This window comes from Pteropus alecto, unplaced genomic scaffold (genome assembly GCF_000325575.1).
Source record: "Pteropus alecto unplaced genomic scaffold, ASM32557v1 scaffold7, whole genome shotgun sequence".
Taxonomy (NCBI): Eukaryota; Metazoa; Chordata; class Mammalia; order Chiroptera; family Pteropodidae; genus Pteropus; species Pteropus alecto.
In genome coordinates, this window is record NW_006494614.1 from 46,531,546 (window position 1) to 46,559,084 (window position 27,539).

At 49.5% G+C, this 27,539-nt stretch overlaps 1 protein-coding gene across 1 annotated transcript in view; it reads left to right on the plus strand.

Moving 5' to 3' along the window:
• Window positions 1–412: 412 nt before the first annotated feature.
• The window catches only part of SLCO2B1 (solute carrier organic anion transporter family member 2B1), a 46,023-nt gene continuing 18,896 nt past the window's right edge, over window positions 413–27,539 (plus strand). The window contains exons 1-8 of the mRNA XM_025042524.1: window positions 413–543; window positions 1,874–1,953; window positions 9,793–9,923; window positions 11,133–11,270; window positions 12,694–12,856; window positions 14,575–14,808; window positions 15,059–15,157; window positions 17,394–17,572. Coding sequence (XP_024898292.1) covers window positions 1,893–1,953; window positions 9,793–9,923; window positions 11,133–11,270; window positions 12,694–12,856; window positions 14,575–14,808; window positions 15,059–15,157; window positions 17,394–17,572 — 1,005 coding nt within the window. The 5' untranslated portion in view covers window positions 413–543; window positions 1,874–1,892. The remainder of the gene's footprint in view (window positions 544–1,873; window positions 1,954–9,792; window positions 9,924–11,132; window positions 11,271–12,693; window positions 12,857–14,574; window positions 14,809–15,058; window positions 15,158–17,393; window positions 17,573–27,539) is intronic.

The window sequence follows — 27,539 nt, forward strand, 5'->3', positions numbered from 1 at the left end:
GAGAAGCCACTTCCCACCTCTGCACCTTTGCTCAGCTTTGCTTCCACCAGAAAAGCCCCCGCCCACATCCCATTCTGGTGAAATTTGCCCTGTTTTCTAATTCTTCTAAACACCAACTCCTCCAGGAAGCTTTCCAGACTGATTCTCCCAGCTATCAGTAACTTCTCTCTCGTTTATGCTCTTTGATCCTCTCTTTGTGGTTTATCCTTCCTTGTTCCTGGTGTTATTTTCATTGCTCTCCCCAGCTCTTCTGGGTTCAAATGTGAGCCAATCCAGGCCAGATAGGTGGGGCAAGGGAAAAAACCCTGCAGCCCCAGGTTCAAGTTTCAGCTCTGCATGTTAACTTTATTGTAACACGGTGATGTGCTCTCACCCTTTTTAATAGGTGCAGAAAAATTGCTCAGAGAGGGCAAGTGACTCACCCAAAGTCACCCAGCAAATAGGCAGCAGAGTGGGGTCCAGACCGCAGCTCTGCGTGAAGCCCTTTCCTCTGTGGGTCAATAGCCTCTGGGCTTCCTCTGCCCTTCCACGGACCTTCCACTGGTGAGCCTTCACCCCCCTTGGGCACTTCTCCACTGGCTCCAGACAAAGCAAGCTGTTCTTTGGGTGCTAGTGACTGTGGAGCAGTGGGCAGTGTGTGTGTGAGGCAGAGGGGTGGGGAGCACAGTTATTCTCTCCTAGGCCAGGCCTTGCCTGCTGGGCCAAATCTCAGGCAGCTCTGAACCAAATGGAAGTCTTGCTTAGACCCCTTAATCAGGTGCCAGGCATCCAATACTTTGTCTGCTTTTGTCCCATTTTGTCCCTGTGCATTAGATAGAGGAGGTCGGCCAAGGTAGTCATTTTGTCCTTTCCTATGCTGAGAGGCAGGGGTCTTCCCATCAGTGTTAGAGGGGCTTGGACCTCAGCCACAATCTAGGGGAGGAGAGGAAGTAAACTTAGTCCCTGCTGCCCCTCATGGGCTGCAGCCCAGAGCCCTAAGCACTGATGCTTGGAATGATGGCGGTCACAACCCAACTCACCACACTGGAAACTCCCTGGAGGTGGGTTCTGATTTGGTCTATTCCTGAGGCCCCAGAACGCAGCACGGGCTGGGCAGGGGCAGGTATCGGGAAGGCTTAATACTAAGCTGTCCTCATCCCTCTCAGCGCCTCTCCCTCCACTTATTGCATTACTGCACTCCCTCCCACTGTTTCGAAAGCCTACTCTACCTGAGGACTGGAAACTTGATAAGGAGTGAGGTGGGGTACAACAGGGCCCTTAGGGAGTAAATATGAGCTCAGAGAGAGATGAGCTGGGACTAGTGGTTGGAGGAGGCAGCTGCTTATCTCTGAGCCTCAGGCTCTGTGTTTTAGGTCTAAGGAAACTGGCCTGTATTCTCTGCGAGTTCAGGGCTCGCTCTCCTCCATTCAGGCTTCGTCACTATTTTTAGGGTTATCTTGGGTCTAAATGGGTAGCCAGGGCCAGAACCGGGGACAGAAAGTCCCAGGACAGGATGCCTGACTCGGCTTGGAAACCACCAGAAGAAGTGCTTGGCCTCATCCCTCACCCTGCACAGACCTCCTTCGAGAAGCAGCAGCTGGGAGGCCTGCAACAGCTGGACCTCAAGCAAGCTGTTGTCCTTCCAACAGACCACTCAAGGGTTCTGCTGGGAGGAATTTCCCAAGGATAACAGCCGAGCCCAAGGCTGGGAGATTCCCCTTCTTGCCTTTGACTCTGCTCCCTCCAGAGCCCAGCCAGGCCACTCTGAGACCTGGAGCACTCAGGGCCCCCACACCACCCTGACCCCATCCTAAGCTTCCCCTGCCGCCCCTCCACACCCAGCGTGTTTTCTCCCTCCTTCAGTTTATCTCAATTCAGCAATCATATTTTTAAGGTGGACCAGGCCTTGAAAGATGAGAAGTGGTTTTCTGGGAAGACAGACATTCCAGGCTGAGTACGTGCAAATACTGAGAGGTAGGAAAAAATCAAGATGAATTTTGGGAATGGCAGGCATCTTCTGGGGCCAGAGACTATGTTTACTAAGGGTGGGTAGATGAGACAGAGTGGATCTCAAGGAACCTTGACCTCCCTGAGGCTGAAGCATCTGTACTTAGGAGTTGCAGATGGGGACCAGTGTTGAGGACTACAGTGGAACAGGCAGGGCATTTTCATGTGAGATGCTTCTCTCACTTCTAGATAAGGAAACTGAGGCTTAGAGAGGCCAAATAAGCTGCCCAAAGTCACGCAGCTACAACATGGGAAAAAAAAATCTGAATCCAAAGTTTCTGACCCAGAAGGTCAGGAACCTGACACCATCCATCAAGACACAGTACAGGACAGCCTCTGCCCAGGTCCATTCACTGCCTAATCAGATAAGAGGGGATATAAATAATGCCAGCAGGGGAATGACCAGGTTTGCAGCCCAGAGAAAAAGTTGAGGGAACTGACCCAGAAGAGGGTTTTATGGAGAGAGAGACAGCTGGCCTGGACCACAGGAGAGAGGCGGGGGTGGGAAAAAGGGTGTGGGGGTGGGGACAGCAGACAGAGAGAACCCAGGCAATCTAGGAGGTAGGAAGGGCTCAAGGCAGGAGTTGGCCATGATAAGGCCGACCTCCTCCCACCCCAGTCCCTCCAGAGAGAGTTATGTGCCATCATTAGGAGGGGTGGATTGCCCAAAATCCGCATCTGGGACTATTTCCTTTTGCGAGCTCAGGCTATGGGTGTGTTAGTGCTGGAGGCTGGTGGATTTTCCAAACACATCTTGGCTCCTTTGTGACACTGCAACTCCCCACTCCTTGGCACTGGAACATAGTTCCAGGATAGTTCCTCGTTTTGCTCTGTTCTCAGATGGGGCGCATGGTGGTGGGGTGGGGAGGGCTCCTCGGGCTCACTGGGCAAGTTTGCCCACCTGTGGCTTCTGTTACTTTCCACACAAAGTTCTGGCTTGAGGCTACACCCTCTCATGGGCTCTCCTGGGATCCCCCCTGGGTGTCCGCTGCCAGCCCAAACTCACCACATCGAAGGCTGAACTCACCACCACCCTACAATCCTGGCCCGCCATGGTGGTACTCTCTGTCGGAAGGGCGCATCTCTTCCCTGCCTCCAGGACTCAGCCTCTTGCACTCCTCACAGCTCCTTTCCCACCAAGCCCTGTTCATCCCACCTCTTCGCTGCGGCGCATCTACTCATCACTCTCCCTCTGCCACTACCTGGCCCAGTCCCATTACCTCTCACTCCCTTGGACTCCACTCCTGCTTGTAGCCTGACATCTCCAGAGACCAGCTCTGTCTCCGCCATGGTGACCCTGGGCAAGTCACGGCCCTCTCTGGCTCTGTTTCCTCACCCTCCAAAGGGTTAACCCCACCCTGGCTTCCTGTCCAATGGACTCCCCAGGCCCAGTGTTGCTGTGAAGTCACAGATGGGGAACCCCCAGGTAGGTATAGAGAGTCCACGAAGTGGGCCAGGCGGGCATCCCAAAGAGGCTCCAACAGGGCAAACTGCCACGTGCAGGCCCAGCAGCTTGGACCAACTGAGTATTGCCATATGGGCCCAGCATTGCCAGATCTGCTAATCTTCCAAAAAAAAAAAAAAATCTGGAGTTTTAAGTGAATTTTCCTGATTTCTAAAATGCTTGCAACTAACTTAAAAACACTCAGTAAGCCAGCATTGTACAAGCCCTCAAAAGATGTCTAGGAGTCAGTTGTGCCTCCAGGCAGGACTGCTGTGCACCGCACAACTCCAGAGGGAGCCATTCACCTCATGGCGCACAGCTCTCACCACTACATGGGCCAGGTCCTCCCAGTTGTAACCTCTGCCTTGTATCCTGTCTCTGCCAGTTACTTTGATGGCCTCAGCAAAGTACATGTGGTGGCAAGTGTGTGTGTGTGGGGGGGGCGCTTTCCTTCTCTTTCACAGAGAAATAATTAGGAAAAAACCCAAAAAACTTCTGGAATGCAGCTGGTGGGGTTGGGGTGGGGAGAGAGGAGAAGAGGCAGCAGAAGGTTGGAGAGGCTTCAGAGATCAGGAGGAGATGAGAGAGTAATGCTGGGGCTGCTATTCCACAGGATGGAAAACAAGTTATTCTGAGGCCTGGTGGCCACGCCTGGAAGTAGACTTCCTGGTGAGTTTGGGGTAAAGGCTGATAAAACTGGCACTTGGGAGGCATCTCGGAGTTGCGAAAGGACATTATTCTGTGTGACCCTCACGCAGGCTTGAGAGGTAAGACTATTATCCTACTTTACAGAGGCTCTGAGAGGTCTAATTGCTGGCCCCAGGCCGTGCCAGGTCTAAGTGACCCTAGATCTTGCTCCCTCCGCTAAGGGTGGAACTTCTGCAGAGAAAGTGTCATTGCCCTGTCTCTCCTTGATCCAAGACCTCCTCCTTCATCCTCAGGATGTGAGAGCTCTTGGCATTTCTTTGTACATTCCTCCTAATAGGTTAACTCTGGGCCTTTGTTATGAGTCCTGAACTCCCACCACACTCAGGTCCGCTGGACTGGGGGCCACATGTGCTTCTCGCTACATTTCTCTTTCCAGCCTTGCCCTGACAGTGCTCTCTGAGGCCATCAGAAGGGGATGTTGACTGATTAATGAACGGACTGACTGACTGACTGACTGACTGACTGACTGACTAGCTAAAGAATCAGTTGGTAAAATGGCAGACTGTCCCTATATAACTACCTTTGACAATTCACAGGAAGGAAGCCGCCCCGGATAAAGAAATGGCTACATAGGGATTATTTTTGCATATATTCTAAGGCTATCATTATAGCCATCATCTTGTGGTTGGTGTTGGGGACCCAGGAGTCAGAAAGATCTGGGGTCCAGCCCAGGCTTTACTATTTACTAGCCCTGGGACCCTGGATAACTCACCTCCTCTCTCTGTGCCTCGGTTTCCTCATCTGTATTATGGAGCCACAGCCGCCACCTCAAAGGGTTGGTAGGAAGATGGATGAATGTCCAGCCAGGGAGCCCCTAGGCTCCTTTACTGGGGCTGCTTACTGTTGAGGGTCAGGGAAGCCATAGAGCTGGGTTTCCCAGCCCCACACCTTCCCAGCCCTTGGGGTTGATCTTTTTCCAGTTCTCAGGTTCTAGAAGTGACATTGCTCCTTGTTTTCACAAAGCAAGTATGGAAGCAGGCAGGGTGTTTGTGGCAGGACAGACATTTGACTTGACAGAAAGACTGGCTGCCTGACTGAGAAGAAAACAAAGTTCACTGAAAACCTGCTATGCATCTTGTCTGTGCTGGCTCCCCACTCATTACTAACACAACCTGTTCATAAGACAAAGTCTATTGTTTACCACGATAAGGGACAATGCTATTCTCAAAGCTTTGACAGTGTCTCGGAGTGGGAGGAAAGGTCGGTATTTGTTGAGAATTGAAAGTTTGTTTTAAGGCAGTCCTTCAGCGCAGGGAGGGAGGCGGGTGAGGGGAGTCTGACTAGGACTGGGTAAGAGTTGTGATCCAACAGCCCAGGATTTGTGGATGGAAACAGCAAAGAAAGGGTTTTGTGGGCAGAGATTCAAAAAATTTGAAGGAACACATTCTGTTGATGGTTTCCCTTGAAAAGTCGATTGGTCTTTCAGGAAGTTTCTGTAATAAACAATCAAGCCATTTGCTTGGTCTGGAGGGTCTGGGACGAGTAAGAAGGAAAAATGCTAATGAAGACAGTGGAATATCAAGTACGAGTTAATGTGGACATTAAGGTATGTTTTCAGGCTTTCTGTGTCCAAGCTGAATGGGGGGTAGAAGAGCCTGGTTCCTAGTGGACTCTGTCCACACTGGGAAGTAGGGATCATTGTCCCCGCATTGTGGATGAGGAGGCCAACGGGCCACTGGCCCAAGGCCACACAGCAGGATTGCATGCAGCTGGGGGATTCAAACCTGGGCGGCTGCCTCCAAAGATAGTGAGCCTACATGGAGCGAAGGGGTCCAGGTCCTCAGGTCTTGTGGTTGACTGGGGCTTGGATGAGAGGGAGAGAGATAATCCAGAGATGGTGTTAACTTGGAGGATCCAGGTGTGCATGGAGGGAAATGGGTTCAAGTGGGCCTTGTGCTCTCGGAGGCAGTTGAATGTTATCAGGAGAAGGGAGGGCAGTGGTCCTCAGTGGGGCCTGTCGCGTACTATGTCTGGGCTAGGCACCCTAGATGCCTTATCTCGTTAAGATAGATGCTGTATCTTCACATTACAGATGAGGAAACAAGCTCAGAAAGATGAAGGGTCTTGTTCAGGCTCACAGAGCAGGCTCATGGCAGAGGGTTTGGGGACTTGAAGCCCACCATCTGCCTGGGATTTGCTGTTGGCAACTGGGAGGTGATGGAGAAGGCAGGACCTCGAGCCTTTCCAGCAAAGAGCAGGTGGGAAAGGTGGCCCTCTCTCTCGGATTGTTCTCTGAAACCTTGGCTCTCATCACCTGGACTCAGCTGGTGTGAAGAATGCCGACTTCTGCCCAAGGAGGGGCTAGCTAGAGGTAGGCCCTCTACCTCGCGACCTCCTGAGTCTGATTGAACTGGTAAATAAGGTCTCTGACTGACAGTTTCAGGGCGACTGTCTGACCAGCTTGTTGAGTAGCTGTAGGCAGGTGGCCGACTGGCAGCTCAAACAGACAAGTCTCCTGAAAGACAAGCCAAACCAATGACTTGATGGACATGAGTGTGCCTGTGCAAATGACCAGCAATGTAACCCACTTACAGGCACACGGACTCCTTGCCCCGCAGCTCTGGGGCTGCGGGCTCCAGCTCTTGGAACTACCTGGCCAACCTGGGGCTCTAAAACTTATTTGCCTACCTGGGAGAGAAAGGAGCTAAGATTTTTACCTAGGGCCTGGCTCCCTGCCTCATGCCTCATCCCCGGCCCAGATGAAGTTTTCTCTCACAGCTGCGTCCCTCCTGTCAGGCTGGCCCCTGACTGTCTTCACAGGATGGGAAGGACCTCAGAGACAGCACACAAGGAGGACAGGAAGTCCTGGACTCAGGACCCTCCTTCTGAGGGGTGTTTTGTGCTATCTCAGGGAGTGGGACTGTTTGCTGCCAGCCCTTCAGTAGAGACCTCAGTCCACAGAAAGGGCTTAGGGGAGACAACAATCTTCCTGACCAGCCCCGTTCAGTGAACAACTACTACCAACACACTGACTGATGGCTAATCTCAAACCCAGGGGGTCAGAGCCAGTGCTTCCCTCTTTGCTCAGAGACTCAGGCTGTGGACTGGGCCACAGGGAGGTAAAAAGTTCTGAACTGGTCTGCCGGCCTTCTGTCCCTCTCCCTCATCTACCCCCTGGTTTTCTGTTAGAGCTGGGGCTCCAGGTCAGTGACTTTTGCCCTCCCAGCCTCAGCTCCAGCCCCATCATCTGGCTGGCCTGGCCCCATGGGTGGTGGGCACTGCTACCTTCTGCGTGGCCTGGCTAGGTTTGGTTGGGCTGAGACAAAGAAGAGAACTGTGCTTCCTCCCCTCATCAAACCTGTACAAGGAGCATCAAGTGATATTGAAGTTAACACCTGGGCTCAAGTCCTTGCACCAATGTCAACCAGCAGAGCTAGTTACCTCTGAGCCTGGACATCCTCATCAGAAGCGTAGAGACAACGAAAGCACCAAAGGCACAGAGCTATAGACAGTCTTCATGAGCATGTAGAGTATGTAGCAGAGCATCTGTGCTGTAGCAGGTAACCGACCAGTCCTTGCTGGATGAGTTTGCTTAGAACCTCTTACCTCCTCTTCTCCTTCAAAGTGACCTCTGCAGAGTACCACTTATCCTCTTTTACTAAGCCAACCCCTTATCTCCTCTCTCTCAGGTATTGTTTTTGTTTTAATAACTCCTGTTTCCTCTGAGTGCTTATGCCCCCAAAAGGGACTTCTCCCCAGCCACACACACTTTCATTTTCTCAGCCCAACTCCCCTAGCTATTTGAACAGACATTTCTCTAATGGCCAATAAGCACATGAAAAGATGCTCAACATCATTAGTCATTAGAGAAATGCAAATCAAAACCACATGAGATATCACTTCATATTCACGAGGATGGCTATAATCAAAAAGACAGACAATAATAAGTATTAGCAAGAATGGAGAGAAATTGGAACCATCACACATTGTTGGCAGGAGTATAAAGTGGTGCAACCACTTGGGAAAACTGGTAGGCAGTTCCTCAAAAGGTTAAACATAGAGTTATCATATGATCCGGGAATTCCATTCCCAAGAGAACTAAGAACGTATGTCTCTGTAAAAATTTGTACACAAATGTTCAGAATACCCGAAACAACTCAAATGTCTATCTGAATGAACGAAACGTGATACGTACCCACACAATGGAATATTATCAAACCATCAAAAGGAATGAAGTATTGATATGTGCTATAACATGGATGAACCTTGAAACACTATGCCAAGTAAAAGAAACCAGTCACAAAGTCCATATATCCTATGATTTCATTTATATGAATTTATATAAAATATCTGGAATAGGCAAACCCAGAGAGCCAGAAAATGGATTAGTGGTTGCCAGGAGCTGAGAGAGGGAAGAATGGGGAGTGACTGATAATGGGTATGGGATTTCTTATTGGGCTGATAAAAACATTCTGGAATTAGATGGTGGTGATGTTGTATAACTTTTTGACCATACGAAACCTTCCAGAATTGTGTACTTTAAAGGGGTGGATTTTATGGTATGTGAATCATATCTCAATTTTTAAAAAATTCTTCAGGCTACTAGTGTGAGGACCACAAATCCTCTGCTCATGGCAGTTCCAAGCCTCTGTAGCCCCTCCCTGAGTTTGCCTTCTAGGTCTAGAGATACTCGAGAGTCTCCAGCCCCATCTCTTGTCAGAGTTGTCCTCAGGTCTGTTTCCAGGCTCTAGAAGGAGCTTATTGAATGAGAGGAAACTCCTGCTAGGTTGAGAGGAATATGAAACAATGGAAGAGGCTTCCGCGGGAAGTTGGGCCCCACGAGGAGAGGAAGGTCAAGGAGGCCTGGGCTGTCAGGAGGTACAGGTGATTTCCATCTAAGGGAAGGGGTAGAGTGTCCCAAGGCTGGACTTCCAGGAGACCTTAGGAGATGCTTCTTAAGGGACTCAGCTTTCTCCTTGCTGCATTGAGTGGGTTACTGACACGGTTACCATGGCCGCCATGGGAGAAAACCCACATGTGTAATGGGGCTGAGGGTCCAGGTTCTGCCACAGCTCTGCCTCTTGAGTCACTGCCCTTATTGGGGCCTCAGTTTGTTTGGTGGGAGGGGGTTCAAATGGGATGACCTCTGAAGGCTCTTTCTGCACTGATCAGCAAAACGGTTTGATGTATTATTTGGGGACTAGGCTGGTTAGCTCAGTGATTACATGCAGGGCAATGCCCTGTGGGGGTGTTGGTTTCTGTTCCCAACTACCCCAGGAAAACCTTTATTCCCTGACTATGGACCAAGACTTGACTCTGCACCTGGCCCCAGACATCTGATCTTAGACTAAGCCAGACAGACCCAGACTCAGCCTCCAGGAACACTGATGTCTCACAGCTGTAAGCCCAAGGGGAACTGAGACTGTGTATTCCCACCACTGGGGCCACTGCTCTAAGGTTGTGTGGTGGGTCAGCAGCTTCTCTCTAGAAGGAAGTGTGAAACAGGTAGTCCCAGTTGGTATGTGGCCAGTGTCGGCACAAGGAGCATACGCCCTTTTTTAGGAAAGAATTTCCAGCTCCCAGGACTCAGGAAGGCTGAAGGTGCTTTGACTTTTAGATCCTCACCAACCCCTGAAATACCTTGGGCTACCTGGCTCAAGGCCATTCTCTGGGATTCCACTGCTACTCTCACTCCCTGGCTGTCTGTCCCACAGGGCCAATGGGTGAGGAGGCCCAGCTGTCAGACAAGGACACCAAAGCCACAATGGGCATAGAAGACACACGTGGAGGCAAAGTCAGCCCAGATTCTCAGAACTTGCGGCCAAGTGTGTTCCACAGTATCAAGGTACCTTTCGGGGCCTGGCAGTGGCAGGGCCATTCAAGCCTGACAGAGGAGGCTCTGCCACTTACTGGCTATGTAATTAATGCCAAGCAAGGTGCTGCCTTTCTGAGCCTCAGTTTCCTCATCCGTAGATTGGGTAGCTGTGAGGATCAAAGGGATGATCTACGAAAGCACTTAGCTTGGTTTTGGGCACATGGAAGATGCCCAATACATAGTCTCTCCTTCCAGAGATTAAAGAGGGGCTGCTCTGTGGCAGTGGGGTCCAGTCTCCCTACCTCCCTTTTACCCAGAGGGAAAGAAAAGAACTACACTGATCCTAAACCTGTGTGGGGAGTTCTGGCTCCACCAAGGGCAGCCCTCAACATCCAAGCATCCCCTGGCAACTCCAGGGTGCCAGGTCCTGTACCAAGTGCTATTTTCACATAATCTTATCGAGTTCTCACAGTAACCCTGGGGGGTAGGGATATTGTCTTTTCTGAGACTCAGAAGAACAGGGTGAATGTTATTAAGCTTTGGCTTATAAACTATTTTTTAATCCTTTGAAACTAGTTTTTCTTTTCTTAGGAATTCTGCCAGTTTTTTAGGAAGCAGGAAGGGATGTTTAGGCTAGGTTTGTATAGGATAGGGTGGGCGGCTTGGGGATTCAGTGTGTGTAGGTGGCCTTCCAGGGGAACTCTAGGAGAGGAGGGGGTGGGGGGCATGGGTCAGAAGTGGGGGTAGATGTGGAGAAGGATCTGGGATAGCTTCCTGGAGAAAGAGGAGGGTGGTGGAACAGGGAGGAAGGTCTAGCCTCAGCCTTGGAGCTGAGGGTCAGAGGGGGCTCCCACCATCCTAAGCCCCATGAAGACCCTTGTAGTCATGTAGGTTTGAGTAGCCCTCAGGCCCCTGAGTCGTACCCAGGACAGCTTTTCTAGTTTTTAGGTCTGTGTGAGAAGCTGTGGATACTCCAGTAACTAACTAAGTAACCCTCTCTCTCTCTTCCTCTCCCTCTCCTTTTGTTCTCGACCCTCCTTTCTTGTTCTCTCTCCTCCTGTGTGTCTGTCTCCCCTGACTCTGTTTCCCCCTTTCTACTCCTTGTTCTTCTCGTGGTCTCACTCTCCCTCTTTCCCCAACTCTGTCTCTGTCCCTCCTCCACTACCTCCTTTGACTATCTCACCACTGTGTCCCTGTCCCTCTGCCCATTGTCATCCCTGTGGTCCCTCCCTCCGGCAGTTCTTCCTCCTGTGCCACAGCCTGCTGCAGCTGGTGCAGCTCATGATCTCCGGCTACCTCAAGAGCTCCATCTCCACAGTGGAGAAGCGCTTTGGCCTCTCTAGCCAGACCTCAGGACTGCTGGTTGCCTTCAATGAGGTACTGGCCCTGGCCCAGCCCCAGGGGTGGGCATTGAGGGAGAGTGGCACCCCCACTGCCCCCCATCCTCCTCTCTCACCACCCCAACAAGAGCCCTTCCCCTCCCAGTGCCTGCAGACATCATCATCACAGCTCCCTCCCCCAAACTTCCTTAGTCAGCTCCTTCTGCATTGTCTTGGCCAATAAACCAACAAGTCATGTTAGGACAAGGCCTAGCAAGGCAACCTCCCCGTCCCTGTAAAGTTACAGGATTGGCAAGCCTGCCCTTCGGGGCACTTAAAGTTAGCCAGGGTCTCCGTATCTATCCACTTTCCCTTTGGTTCCTTTTTCTTCTCAGGCACCTGGCTATTGCCCATCCCAGGAACGAATCAGAGGAAGTCACTTCAATAGTAATGAGAGAGGTTTAAATTAGATCAAAGGCAGAACTCTGGAACCTTGGGGTGGTAAGGGAGAGAGCGATAACACCCTCAGAGTTGCCTAGAGATCCACAGGCCAAGCTTGGAGGTGTAGACAAACTGCTTTGGGTGGATTTGTAAATCGGAGTCCGGCTGCGTGCAGCCCCTCCCCCACCACAGGTTTGGAGAAGGCTGCTGTCCAGAGAACACTTTATTTCTTTTTCATCTCCAGCAGATTTCTGTGAAATTCTCTTCCCCTTGGGTGATATGTCATATTCCTCTCATCCCAAGGCCTGCCAGCTACACAAAGTCCCCAGTGTTCTTCAGACCCCACCTCCAGATTTCAGAGGTGGGAAGGGAGCGTCATTACCTAGCTTTGAGACCTTGGGCAAGTCACTCTCTGTCTCTGGGCCTGTGTCCCATCTATAAAATGGAGAGTGGCTGTCCTTCCCAGAGTCAGTCCTCCCACCAACCCTCTGTTGACACTATCCCACTCCCCCATTAGAGGAACTGAAGACCTTGCCCACAGTCAGCAGCCAGTAAGCAGTGGACTGGGGTGCACACCCCAGCTTCTGATGGCAGAGCCTGCTCCTTCCTTGCAGGCTCTCAAATCTCCTCCAGCGCTCACATCCTAGGATTTTTATTCTAAGGCTCAAAATTCCAAGCCGTAGTCCTCTGGCTTTAGACTCCCTTTATTTGTTTCTCTCATTTATGATGTCCCAGAAACTCAAAACCCCTTCCTTTGACTGTCCCCCATATATTCCAATATGGGATCCAACTCGTGTTCTAGAATGAAATTGAATTTCTAGCCTTATCTGCTCTCATTTCTCTCCCTTAATAGGGCAGTGGGGCCCTTCCCAGGAAGACCTAGAATCTAAATTTATAAGAGGGACCCAGATGATTCTTATTCAGCCAGCTGGTCCATTATACAGATGAGAACACTTAGGTTGGCGATAGAGGCACAGATGGTGCAGGCCTCCGGCTCTGGGCTCTGTTCCACTTTAATGGGTCCCTTCATCCTTTTGCAGGTAGGGAACACAGCCCTGATTGTGTTTGTGAGCTATTTCGGCAGCCGTGTGCACCGCCCCCGACTGATTGGCTGCGGGGCTATCCTGGTGGCCCTGGGGGCCCTGCTCATGAGTCTCCCACACTTCATCTCGGAGCCATACCGCTACGACCGCACCAGCCCCGGTAAGAGCGAGAGGTGGATGTAGGAGCAGCATTATTGGGGCCCATCCCCAGGCCTTCATCGATCAGGATGGGCCCAGCCGCCCAGGGCATCTGCTGGTCGTCCCCACTCCACCTCCAATGCCTCCTCAGTCCCAGCCTGGGTGGGTTCATCAGGTGGTCCTAGGGAGTGGGACAGGAGGGTGAGGCTCTCTGGGGCAGTCTTAGTGAGGGCTTGCTTGGATGTCACTGCTTTTCTTGAGGTGGGGGTGAATTTACAACACGGTCTACTTTGGGACCTGGCAGTAGTAGGTCCTCAGGGAATGTGTGTGGAATAATAACAGTAACTTATACCACTTACTATGCACCAGACACAGTTCTAAGCACTTTATGTGTATTAATGCATTTAATCCTTATAAGAAGCCAAGAAGGTAATGAAAAAAAAGAATGAATGAGCGAATAAACAAATTAAAAAATGAAAAGATTTTAAACAGAGATAATGTAGCCCTTTTTCAGCCTACTTGACAGATGGATACCTGTCCCTTAAGAATGACCCAAGCAGACTGAGCATTTGCTTCATTCCTTCCTTCTCTCATCCACCCATTTACCCATCCGTCTACCACCCCTCATCCATCCATCCACCCACCACTCACCACTCTTCATGTTTACAACCCTACGAGCCGGTGTTATCATGATCCCACTTTACAAGTGAGGGAACCGAGGTCCAGAGAAGGAAGGACTTTCCTAAGGTCCACGGCTAGTGGAATTATGGCACGCACACCTAGGTGGCCTGGACCTGGAACTCCTGCACTGAGCTACTGAATCCTTGTGTTTCTGAATTCCATGTTTTTATAGAACTTCCATTCTAGGAGACTCTTTTGAGAGATGAGGAAACTGAGGCCCAGAGAAGCTGAAAAGTTTCAGTCTTCAACCCAGGCAGCCTCAGTTGAAGGCCTGGGTCCTTGACCTTGGTTCACCCAACTTTTTCTCCTGGAAAGGGCTGGGCAGGCTACAGAGAGAAGGCCACCTCTAGACCTACACTTGGGATAATAATAGCATGAAGGTCTCTTTAAGTCTGCTCACCAAATACTGGTGAACTACAGGGAACAAATGTCTGGTACTAAATTAAGAAATGCCCCTTTACTGCACTCTGCATCTGTGTCCCAAGCTGACACTGAGCCCTGCTCAGAATGAAGGCTGGGGGCACTACAGCCCTCCACAACCTGCCCTGCCCTGCCCTGCCCTGCCCTGCCTTTAGCCCTGGTCCCTCACACTGTGTGGGCCAGTCATGCTAAACTTCTCAAGCCCCTGGGTTTGCATGTACTGTGACCTCTCCCTGGAACAACCCTCCCTACCTTCTTTTTCTGGAAAATCTTGTTTGTCCTTGACTCAGTTCAAACTCAACCTCCTTTGACAGCCCCACCCCACCCAAAAGCCAACATTGCCATGTTGCCATGGCATTTCTACACACCTCTGCTCAGAAAGGTGGCATAGGGTGGTTTAAGGGCATGGACTCAAAGCCAAACTGCTTGGATTCCAATCCTGGCTCTACCCTTGCTAGTTGCTTCCTGACCATCATTCTCCTCATCTGTGAAGTAAGAGTAATGAGAGCACCCATCCCCTAGGTTTCTTGTCGGGGGGTCAAATGATTTAAATACACACACTTAGAACAGTATCTTGGATCCAAGAAGTGTTATGTAAAAGTTTTAGCTATTGACATAATATTTTTTATCATCTCTCAGTGGACACGCCACAGGATTTCAAGGCTTCCCTGTGCCTGCCCATGACCTCGGCCCTGGCCTCAACCCTCTCCAACAGCAGCTGCTCAAGCTACACGGAGGCCCAGCATCTGGCCTTGGTGGGGATAATGTTCACAGCACAGACTCTGCTCGGGGTGGGCGGTGTGCCCATCCAGCCCTTTGGCATCTCCTATATTGATGACTTTGCCCACGACAGCAACTCACCCCTCTACCTTGGTGAGGACTGGTCCCACCCTTCAGGCTCTGAGGAGGGAGCCAGGTTCAGGAGGGAGGATAGGAGGCCCTGAGTGAGGGGGTGGCTGGGCATGAGTCCATGACCTCTGTCCCATGTGGCCAGTAAAGGTCCAGAGCAGTCCTGGAAGGTTGTCTGGGCCCAACTAAGGAAGACAGGCTGCTCTTGTCCATTGGATAGGCACCAACCTGCAGAGAGAAGCTAAGGTGACCTAACCTAGGCTTTGTGTTACAGGGATCCTGTTTGCTGTGACAATGATGGGGCCAGGCCTGGCCTATGGACTGGGTGGCTTCATCCTGCGCCTTTATGTGGACATTGACCGAATGCCAGAAGGTGAGCCCCAAGAGTACACAGGTGACCCCAGGGCACACAGACACTAGCTAACTGACTGCTGGTCTCATAGGAGACACTGAGTCAGGGGGCCCAGGTTCAACTCTCAGCAATTCCACTGACTTTGGACATGACTCTTAACTTCTCTTGAGCTTCAGCCTTTTCATCTTTGAGATCATCTTTGTCCTGTCCACCTCCCAAAGCCACAACCAGAATCCAGTGAGATGATGGAGATAAGCTGTAAAATGCCATCTGATGAGGAGCTGTGGTTGTCATCCCTGCTATTATTATGAGTCTTCACCTTGTTCCATCCCTGAGTCCCCCAGGTACTTAGCCCCATGCTCAGATATGCTATTGGCAGACAGGGGCACAGGCCTCTTGGCTTGCAGGGGGCTCCCATCTTTAGGGGGAACAAGACCCAGGTGAAACACAGAGGACAGTGTGAGAGAACTTTTGGAGCACGACTCAGTTCCCTTTGGCCTCTCTCTGATGGCAAATTTCCTGGGTGACCCCTGAGGACTCCTCTATTCTTGACCCTCTCAGAGTCTGGGAACATGTGCTGAGGGCACTATTTGGGGAACGGTGGTCTCTGACTCAGATAGTATCAAAGTGGGCCAAGGAGTGGGATGAAAGCTTGGTACGAAGGCAGCCAGGAGGGAGGAGTTTTGGGGGGTCCTGGCACCCTGGCACTCTGCAGGGAGTGAGAGAGGATTCCTTTTAGAATAGGTCTCTATGGCATCTCAGCTGCCTGCTTGTCATACCAAGTGGCTTTGCCCCAACTATGCCTTCTGCTTTCTGCTGCTCTGAAGTTCCATCCTTCACATGGAGATTTTCCAGAGAGCCCTGGAAGCTTCAGGTGATACACCTATAGATGAATAGACATGCTACTTCTGCTTCTTATTCTCCGGCTTTTGCCAAGGGTGCCTTGAGGCCAGGACAGATCTAGGAAGCTCTGAACAAGAGTGCTAGGGCAGCCCCACCTCCCCACCCCTCCTAGAAACCTGGGCCCAGGAACCAAGTGTGAGCTATGCTTGCAGCTCCTGTCCACTTGAAGGACAAGTCCTGGGAGTCAGAGCTTCCCTAGATTTCCCAGACATACCCCAGCTCAGAGCAAGGAGGTATGTTTTCTGGCTCTGTTGACATTATGTAAGAAGTGGCACCTCCACAGGCAGACATGACGCTCTCGTGGACCCAGTCCTTTCTCTCTAGGGGATTTCATGGGGTAGGGAGATTTCATGGGGTAGGCGGATCATGTCTGCTACAGGCACAGACTGGTATGTGAGGAGCAGAGGAGTTGAGAAGATACATGTGTGAGCTCCCCAGCATGGCACAAGAAGCAGGGGAATATTAAGTGGAGGAGGGAATCGACTGCGTACTCTGGCCCCTGCTCAGGAGGAGTTCAGGATCAAGTTCCTGGGAACCAGTCTGACTCACGGGGCTGCTGTCATCATGCATCTGTATAGTTATAAAGTGTTTCTGGGTACTGTGGTGATTGAAGGAGGAGGTACCCAACAGAGCCTTGGGGTCAAGAAGGAGATGGGGGCACTACAGCCAGCAGGTACATCTAGGATAATCTAGTCTTAATTATACCTGGTGGGGGATCAAAATCACCTGTAGAACTTGTTAAAGGTACAGACTCCTTGGTAACCTTCCTACCCCACCCTGTGTTAGTTCCACATTGGTCTTGGGTAACTGGGTATTTTTGATAAGCACCCCTGGTGATTTTAATCATCCTGCAGGTCTGAGAGCCACAAGAGTGGTCTTAACCATCAATTTAATAATAATAATCACCATAGTAACAGTAAAATGAAGAAGAGCAAACATCTCCATAGAACATACTATGTGCCAGAACTATTCTAAGTGCTTTTTACGTGTATTCGTTTCTATGATTCTCACAGCTCTCTGATGTAGGTACTACTACTATTTTCCTTACAGAGCAAGAAACTGTGACACAGAGAAGTTAAGTAACTTGTCCAAAGTTATGTTAGTAATGAAATTCAGACCGAGCTGTCCATTTCCAAAGTTTATGACCTTGACTACTGCACACATTGCCTTAGTTGCTGAAAAAAACCAAGGCACACAAAGGGTCAAGTACTTGCCCAAAGTCATGCAGGACATAACCGGCAGAGCCAGAACCATAACTCAGGTCTCCTGACTCCCTCAGAAGCCAGCCCCAGGGTGGTGGCCAAGAAGTAATGGCCCATCCTGATCCTAATATCACCATGGTCTTCTCTTTCAGGTGGTATCAGCCTGACCTCGAAGGACCCCCGATGGGTGGGTGCCTGGTGGCTGGGCTTCCTCATCTCTGCTGGCGCCATGGCCTTGGCTGCCACCCCCTACTTCTTCTTCCCTAGAAAAATGCCCAAGGAGAAGAATGAGCTTCACTTCCGGCGAAGAGTCTTGGCAATTATCAGCAAAGTAAGCTTTCTCCATGTCCCAACCCTAGTCCAGGCTCCAGCCCCCACTCACTTGTCCTCCTTTGTAACATTAAATTTCTTCCCCCCGGGCACTGTGCTTCATAGCTTACAAAGCCATCCCTGTCAGGATCCACTGCATCCCCCACAACAGCCCTGCACAGTATTTCCTGCCCCTCCCACAGCTGAGGGAATCAAGAGCCAGAGATGGAAATGACCAGCCCAAGATCACAAGGCTAGCGAGGACAGCCCTGGGTTGAGAATCCAAGCTTGTCTGAGCCCCTGCCCCTCACTTTAACCACTATACTACTGCCTCTCTACTTGTCACTTAAAAGTTTTTTGAAAATTCTGAACATGCTATAGCAATGTTAGGAAACTGGGAGGAAGTGGTGGGTGCGTGGGAGGTCTGGGAAGAGTTCTCTGAAGAGGAAGGTTTTGAGATGGACTTTCAAGGATGCGTGGAAAGGTTGAAAAGAGAGGGAGGGGCATTCTAGCTGTGGAAACAGTCTGGGCAGAAGATTTGGCTATAGAAATGAATCTTACCTTTTCAGGGACAGTGAGGAGACAAACATGTATTAAATGCCTCCCCTGGGCCAGGCATCAGGGTGGACACTGGAGCTCAGAACATGGTATCTACTCTTAAAACAGGCACAGCTTAGTCAGGATAAGTAACAACCGTAAGTTGTTCCAGGGATATCTCAACTGAATCCCCCTGCTTGGCTTATGGGGCAGGTGGTTTTTCCTCAGAGAAGGATACTGAGGCCCAGCGGGTGCAAGGATACGCCAAGTGGTAAGAGAAGACAGGACCCTGTGAGCCCCTGGGCAGGAGAGGTGATTCCAGGCTGGGAGCCTCCACGTTTCCCAGGGACACAAAAACATAAGGCCTGAAGAACAATAAAATGCTTCCAAAATACAAAAGAAAATGACAAAATAGAAATGATTTATAAATGCTCAATTATGTCACTAATGTCAATGTCATTCATTCATATACATTTTATTACATTCTGAAAACTTGTGCATTAGATTTTCTCTTTTCTCAAGTATGGGAATATAAAGAAAAAGCACCTATGTGTTTCCTCTTTACTCATACACATAGCGCTTCTATGTTTATAGGTGTGTGGTTATTCCCACATTGACCAATTCTCTGTGACACCCACTGGGTGTCTTATAGTTTAACTCCATTCTGACACTGTGTACACAGTGATAGTGTCAGAATCCCATGACACTGCCCCCACTTCAGACACTAATCACAAGTAGTAGATCCCCAGGTTACCCATAACATCTGCCCAACTTGGCTACAAATCTATGGTTTCCACACTGCCCTCCTTGTGGGGAAAATTCCATTATTTTCTAGAGCAGCTCACAGAACTCAGGGAAACACGCTTACCAGTTTACTGCATAATAAAGGATATGATAAAGGATACAGATGAACAACTAGATGAAGAGATACATAAGGTGAGGTCTGGGAGGCCCAGAGAGCAGGAGCTTCTGTCACCGTGGAGTTGGGGTGCATAAACCCCCGGCACATGGATGTGTTCACTGATGTGGAAATTCCCTGAACCCCATACTATTGGGATTTTTATAGAGGCTTCATCACACGGGTATGATCAGTTATTAACTCCATTCCCAGCTCCTCTCCCCTCTCTGGAGAATGGGGATAGGGCTGAAAATTCCAAGCTTCTAATCATGGCTTGGTCCATCTGGTGACCAGCTCTCATCTAGGAGTCCACCAAAGTCTCCTATTTAAAACAAAAGATGCTGCTATCACTTAGGAAATTCCAAAGATCTTAGCAGCTCTGTGTCAGGAACCAGGGTCAAAGACTAAATATGAGAACAAAAGATTCTCCTGGCACACCCATTTATAAGTGTTTTAGGGGCTCTCTGTCAGGAGCTGGGGTCAGAGACCTGTATATATTTTCACAGGGAAGTAATTGTTGAGAAATCATAATCATAAATTAAGTTAGTTGTTGCTAAGTCTAATTTCAAAGGGACAATTTATAAAAATCCTGTTGAATATTTTGCAGCAAGAATAATGCTATCTAATGTGACAGGTCAGCGCATTTGAATATATTTGCTGTAATATATGATAGGGCCTCCTTCTTAGAGCAAGAAAATTTGGGCCTAGGAGGAAGGGCTGAAAATATCTCTGCCTAGAAAAGCTGGAACTTGAGCCCAAGTCTGTCTGACTACAGACCCGGCTGCTCTATGAACCTCGCCACCCTATCCGACCCCCTGGTTTCTTTGGAGAACCAAAGAAAAATGATGTTGGAACAGCCAGAGGGGAAGAGGAAAAGCCTTGCCTGCTAGCTTTAAGAGCAGTGGGCGACCCTGGAAGGAGGGTAAACAGTGGGTCCCATGGCTTTATCACCAGATACTAGACAGAGAAAGGATTACAAGGGACAGAGGAGTGCAAAGGGTGGCTGGGGGCAGGGAGTCCAATGCGACAGCTGTGGCATTGGTCCAGGCAGGAACCAGGGCATTGGCAGTGAGGTGGGGCATGGAGATGTGTCCAGAAGCCACCCAAGAGGGACTCTGCACAGACCTGTGTGCTGCTCTGCTATGGGAACATCCCAGAGACAGTGAAGGGCTGGGCTGATGCTGGCTCAGAGGCAGGGGAAGGCAGGCGCTGGAGAGGGACCAGTTTTAGGGGAAGAGGAAAGCTTGGAACCACAGATGGTCCTTCCTGGTTTTGCCTAGCTCAGGCCAAAATTTGAATGAGTTAGTCTTCCTAGAATTTGGGGAAGAGTTCTTAGGAATGGGGGTAAGAATAGATGAAAGGGAAAGCCCGGGTTGTGGGTTATGGGTAATCTCCAAGTTGAGTCTTAAATGTGAACAGAAAGAACAGCCACTTGGGCCATGGGGTGGAAGAAACTTGTCACCGCTGGTCTCAGTCACATGTTTGTTGGTTGTGTGGCCTTGAGCAAGTCACTTCCGTCTCCTGTTCTGTTGTGTAAGATGCTGATGTTAGATTCCTGGAGCCTCTTTTGCGTGCTTCAGATTCTGAGAATGCATGATTCCTTGAGACGAAGCTGCTGTGATGCAGATTCAGATTTTAAGTGCTGTGTCTCTGTAATGCCTTAAAACCCTGGTTCCCCAGCTGTGAACCTGTCTGGCTGTCTGTATTCATTCTGTCAGCACATTGGTGATGGGGAGTGAGGGAGGGAAGGGGGTGAGAGGTTCTTAAAAAAGAACCGAAGGCTGAGAACATGATGATCTGCTTCCAGCAGCTCTCAGGCAATAAATATTGATGTGGGAGGAATTGTTCCCTCACCTCCTGAGGCTGCCTTGGCAGTGTCTGCTTGCAGTTACTTGGGCTGGCCCAGCCCACTCAGGCCACTGATGGGGACGTGGATGGACCAGGAAGAAGGGTCCAATTAGGCAGAACTGGCTGCCAGAAAGTCCAGGTTCTCAGACATGGTATGCGTATCCTCTGCAGTTAGGAACAAACAGGGGGAGGCTACTTTTCGAATTCCTTTGAACATCTCCTCCCAGGCTCAAGGGTCCCCTAAATACCCTCCTAGAAGTAAATGCAGTGTTTAATGGTATCCAGGAGATGGTTTGTAATATAAAGATTGTGTGACCCAGAGAAGGTCTCTGGCCTTAGTGTCCCTGTCTGTACAACGGGCAGATGATTGGACAAGGTCTGTTAGGTTCAGTGATGTCTCCTCTAAATGGCTCCCTGTCCCTGGAGCAGTACATGAGCACATTCACGGGGGAACAGAGGAGTGCATCCCACAGCCCCACATTCACGGGGGAACAGAGGAGTGCATCCCAGAGCTCCCCAAGGAGCTCTCAGGTAGTAAAGGAAGGCCAGGTGCAGACAGACAGGGCATGTGAATGACAGCTCAGTTTTCTCTCATGACCACTGCTTAGAATTCTCTGCCTAGAACAGAGGAGAACATTACCAGTTTCCACAGAGAACACTAGGAGATGGCGGGTGGGGGAAGCTATAGAGGGCGTGGGAGGAGGCAGGAGCCCTGCTTTCTTGCCTTTAGCTCTGTCCGTGTATCTATAACCTTAGAGCTCAGGTGGCTACCTAGACATCCTCCTAGGAGTGAACCAGGGCAGGTCTCACCTCTCTCTGGGCTTCAGTCAACAATTAGCCAGTCTCTAGGGTCTGTCAAGCCCCAGGACTCCTGGCAGATAGCTCTGCAGACCCTGTGGAGTAAGGATGGTTTCTTAGGGGTTCTCTAGCAGGTCATCTGGCCTCACCTGTCCCTGTGGTGGTAGGGCCCCATTCAGCCAGCAACCTTCCTGTGCCCTCCGTACCTTCAGGTCTTTCCGAGCACCTGTCCCCAAGACTAGCCAGGGGCTGGGAAGGGCTTTGACTATTAAGATCCCCTGCCCCTGCTCAGCCTCTAAGCACCACTTGCCTCTGTTGCCTTTCCTTCACATTCCCTGGGAGTCTCCCTGTCTGTTATCCTAGGGTACCTCTCAGAGTCTGGGATTCTAAGATTCTATGGGTTTAAAGTTCTGTATTTCTAGTAGTTGAAGATTCTCAGGTACTTGTGCTCTATTATTCTAAGATTCCATGCCTCAAATGGTCTGTGATTTCCAAAATTCACATTTCTAAATGGCTAGAATTTTGGCAAAAGAGTCTATGAAATCCATTGTCTCCCAGTCATTAAACTCGATGTGCTTCTTAGGCAGAATGATCAGGGATGGGGACAGGAGTGGGCAGTGGCAAAGGCCTTTAGAGCCCAGGACTTAGGATTGGTTCATTGAGGTCTGCCCAGCCAGAAGGCCCCTGTTCCCCTGGGAGTTTACGCTTCCTCTGTAGCCCCTGTGAAGACCAAGGTGACTTGGGACTTCCTTGAGCCTGATGCTGCTCCCTCCAGATCCCCCCCCTCAACTGGCCTAGGAGCCCTCTTGTGTCCTTCCCGTTTCTGATACTCTAGGCCTTGTGACTCTACCCTTACCCTACTTCTAAGTCTAGAGGGTCAAGTTCGTTCCCAAAGCTTGGCAAGCACCATCTCCTCCTGTACCAGTCTGTACAAGTCCAGGTCTTGGCCCCAAAGGGCTGAATAAAGGCTCCCCCTCCCCAGCCTGGTGCAGATCAGAGCTTCCTCAAACATTAGGGTTGAAGGGCTCTTTGGGGTAAACTGCTTCAGTGGTTTTCAAAATGTACCCCACAGAATCCTGAGTGCCACCATAGGAAGACTGAGGACTGAGGAGAGCTGTCCTCCAGTAGGGCTATGGGCCTTGTATGCCCCTACACACACACACACACACACACACACACACACACACACACACACGCTAATCAGACACGTTCTACTTTTATGTGTTTTTATTTCAATTGGGAAAAGGGTTCTATTGCTAAAAACCAGTCATAAAAACACCAATCTATTCCAGTCTCCCCATTTGACAGAGGAGGAGACTGAGGCTAAGGAAGAAAGGTGACTGGTAGCCAATGTGGCTCAAGAGGCATCAGGTGAGACTCCCCTCAGTGTCTGAGGCAGGTCATCCTGCAGTAGCAGGAAGGAGGCCAGAGGTTAGACACATGGTGTCTGCACCATACCGGCCTGGGCATGAATTCTGGCTCTACCTCGTACTAATTCTGAAATCTGTAAAGTGGGTATAGCCATAAAATCTATGTCTCGGATTTTTTGTAAGAATGAAACAAAGCAAAGTGGTGATGTGGGTGGTCTAATGGCTGACACACAAGTTCGATAACCAGGAACACTTGTTTTTAGTATCTTTCTCTGATCAGACCATCTCTTAAGAGGAAAAATAGCAGAAAATTTACCTTTTTTCTGATTTTCTTTTTATATGCTTTTCTATATCCTACTTCCACTATATTCTGGAAAAGGTTTAAGGCACATGCACAAACACACGCACGACACTAGTAAAAGAGAAATAAGGCTAACATTTATTGCGTACTCCATACCATGCACCGTTCTAAGCCCTTTATGTATTTTCTCATCCTTGTAATTCACCTGTGAAGTAGGTTCAGTTACTACCCCTATTTTATACCTAAGGGACTGATTTACAGAGGGACTAAAATAACCTGATCACATGGCTAGTGAATGTCAGACCTGTGCTGAACCACTCAATCAAGATCAAGAAGCAGGAAAATAGAAATAACAGCAAAAGGTATCAAAATGAGAGAGAGAGAAACAGAAGCCTGGACCATAAAGATGAATTCATATGATATAATTAAACCATTTATTTGCTTCTGAGCTTTCTGACAGCTAAAGCCAAAGAGAGGCATGGTAGATTGCCTGAATCTCATTATAAGGAAGCCAGAAGTGTGTTGCATTCCTCACAGAAGTTCAGATTTCCAGGTCTGCTAGAAAACACGATCTCCCTCCTATAAGGGATAGGAAGTTTAGCAGATAATCCCATCCCTGTGGCTGCTTTTCATGGCCACATGTGACGGAAACTGAGGACTGGCAGAGAATTCCACATACTCACCAGGGTGAGCCCTGGCTCTGTGGGGCTGGGGACACAGCCCTGAGTCAGAGCCTTCTAGTAACTCAGCTTCATCTGAGAACAGCTCTTGGATTACTGGAGGCTCTGCAGATAGTGGGGCCTACCATGCACCAGACCACACAGTGCCGCATGTCCTGTGGGCTTGCAGCTGTCAGCACATAGCCGCAAGAGAGGAAACTCTAACTAGCACCGTCAGCCCAGCCTGCTGACCTGGGCAAACCACAGCCAGATGGGTCTCACTCCAAGACCTGCTCTGAGCAGAGGCACAGTGTTTCCTGTTTGTGGAGCCTGCTATTAGTCAGGAGTCCTCAGAACAGATCCCGGAAAGAGAGAGGTGGGAACTTGTAGAGAGCACAGGTACAGTCAGTGTTTCCTGTGCCCACAGGATAAAGCCCAAGTGCCTTAGCCTGGCCCTCTGCACTCTCCAGCTCCTGCCCCAGAGGCTCTTGGCCATAGCCAAGTTGGTTTCTTTACTGCCTTCCATATACAACATGCCCCTTCCCATCACCACGCTTTTGCTGTATTGTGACTCTGTTTCAATAATCTTACTTCCTGTCTATACAAATCCCAAACTGCATTTCTTCCTGGAAGCCTTCCCTGAACCCCCAGCCCCTCCCCGTCTGTCCCTCCCCTTCCATCTCCAATCTCCAAGTTCTTTTTTACAGCATGAGACAGGGGTGAGGAGGGGCTATTAGAGGACCTGATTTCGAGAGCCTGCTCTGCCAAGTATTCTTCCTGGATGCCACTTCTTCTTTTAGGACTTCAGTTTCCTCTTTCGTGAAGTAGATGTAGTAATAACCCCTGTACCAAACTGTTTTGGGAATTAATCGACATGGCGGATGTGAAAGTGCAGTGTAGACCATATAATGTTGTACACGCAGGCGCAGGTGATATTGGGGGTTGTTTTTAGTGTTTACACGAGGAAAAGGAGCCCCGGGCAAGGAACTTGCAAGATTCTGCCTGTCTAAAAGGCGAGCCTGCTCCTGCGTGATAAGGAAGGCAGGACAGTTATCAGTCTATCCCAGCCCTTCCTACTTCTATTTCTGGGGCAGCACCGCACTCCTAGCATCCCTCTTCCTCAGGTACCCAGGACCCTTCCATCATGCTTGGAAGTCCCTCCCACAGCACTCTCTCATAGCTTGCCTAGGACTGAGAAAGGAACAAGGAGATTCTCTCATTCTCTTTAGGCAGCTTGTCCAAAGGAAATATTAATATAGCTACATAGGTAATTCTAAATGTTCTAGTAGCCACATTCAAAAGTAAAAGAACTTAATTTTAACAATATATTTAATTCAATTATATCCTATCTAGATACGTTGTAGATATATTAAATATATTTAAATAAAATGTGTTATATCTAATATATCCACTATATCTAAAACATGCCCATTTTAGTATATCATACATATAAAAAAATTAATGTCGACGTAAGAAACTGCCAAACCCGTGGAGAATTTTTATATGAGTTTATGTGAGCCAAAAGTGGTGATGATTGCTGGAAAGCAAGATCTCAGATACTCTGGAGAATGACAATTTTGCAGTTTCTTTTCGGCATTCGAAAGTAAAGAGAATGTAAGGAAGATTGCATGAAGGTGAGAGAAAACAAGGGGGAGTTGGACTACAGGATGGTTAAGATTATGTGCTCTCTGGAGGGTGGTTTTCTTCTCAGGGGTTTGAAAAAGACGCATTTTAAAAGTGCGTTAACCTAGATGCACAGAAACGATGGACAGGGCTGGCTTAAGGCAAAGATAAACCTTTTATGATAGAAGTTATAGGCCTGGGGCAGGACTGCCCACCACGACTTGCCCAGTTAGCAATTTATGATTGGATCACCCTGTGAGGTTACTTGAACTTGTCAGATTTATGATACAGTCCCTTTTTTATTCACATTAATAATGAGACATTATTCATTTTTTTCATACTAAGTCTTTGACGTGCAATGTGTATTTTATATTTACAGCAAATCCCAATTAAGACTAGCCATATTTCCAGTGCTCAGTAGCCACGTGTGGCTTGTGGCTGCTGCATCAGGCAGGACAACTCTTATGTATAAATGAGTAATAGACCCAGTGTCTCACCCAGAGAAATAAGACTCAGATGGGGGCATTTCAGGTCCCTTTACCCTATACCACAAAGGTGCCTCCTAATTTTTCAGTCCTGATCCAGGGCCTCTGACTCACAGAACTTAGCAGATAAAGCTTGAGCATTTTATCAGACAGGCTTGAGCTTGGATCTTAGTTCTGCCACTATCTAGCTGTGTAATATTGAGCAAGTTACCTAACCTCACAGCTTGTTTGCTTAAGTGTGGAATGTTTAAGTCTCCTTTCTTTTCAGGTCCCAGTGAGGATGGAGTAGGAGCATGCATGTAGAGCCAGTGGCTTGGCTTATCTAGAATCACTTTCTGCTAGGGCCCTGGGTACTCAGTGTAGACCCTCTGCCCCACTCTGAACCAGCAGCAATCTGAGAGCTTGCTTAGAGCACAATCGTATCTCCTGTAGGTGTTCCCATTTTTCTTCCAAGAGCCTGGTGTTGGCTGCACCCACTGCCTGTTGGAGCCATCACCTGCACTATTTTTTTCCCATAGACTTTATCAGATATCTGCTATTTTGCCCCAGGCCCTGTGCAAAGTTTTGAAAGAGAATAAGGTAAACATGGTCCCTGTCTTGCAGAGCTCAGAGTCCAGCAGGAGAGAAATAATGAACAAGGTCTGACTGAGTCACAAGTGTGTGTGAGATAGATAGTTCTTTATTTTCTCTGAAAATCAACTTAACTTCTATTCTAATGCCCATCCTGCTTAATCAGACAGTAATTCAACTTCAGCTTTTCTCAGGGTTCTCCCACCAGGGTTAAGCAGAGGTCCTGCGGTCTTACAGGGTGCCAGGCACCAAGGAGGACCCACCCCCACCTAGCAGGCATCAGCATCAGTTCATCCTCAACATGCTTAGAGCAGAGGAGTTTGGAGCGGCTGAGAACAAGGGAGCCCAGCCTCTCTAGGTCAGTTTGCAGCCTGGCCCTCAGAGGGGAGCCGCTTCCTTGAGTAATCTCAGAGGCTATACGGCTCCCTGCTGCTCAGGGAGCCCTCAGATTGCTGGGTCCCCACTGGACCCCTATCCCCCATTCTCAGAGGTCTCCCTCTCTCCTTGCACTCCTGGCAACACCCAGCATAATTTTCTCAATGGTACTCAGGCTTTGGAAACAAACGCCAGGAAGGAAAATCTTGCAGCCAAGGATTGCTCTCTGCCCTGCCACAAACCTCCCCTGAAGTCAGGAAACTCAGAGCCCACTGCCTGCTGAAATAAAAGAAGAGAGGAAGGGAAAAGCCCAAGGGGGAAAAATACACAGGAATTAACGTTTAATTGAATTTCTCTGCTGTGTGAGGCCAGCCAGGAGCCAGCTAGAGTGAGAGAACCAGATGAAGGTAGCTTAGAACAGTGCACCCCTGGGTGGGGGCGGGCATGGAGGTTTCGAAGTGTGGGAAATTCCAGTATTTGCCTCCTGCGTCTTCCTTAAGGGAGGCAGCGGCAGGGGGGTGGAGC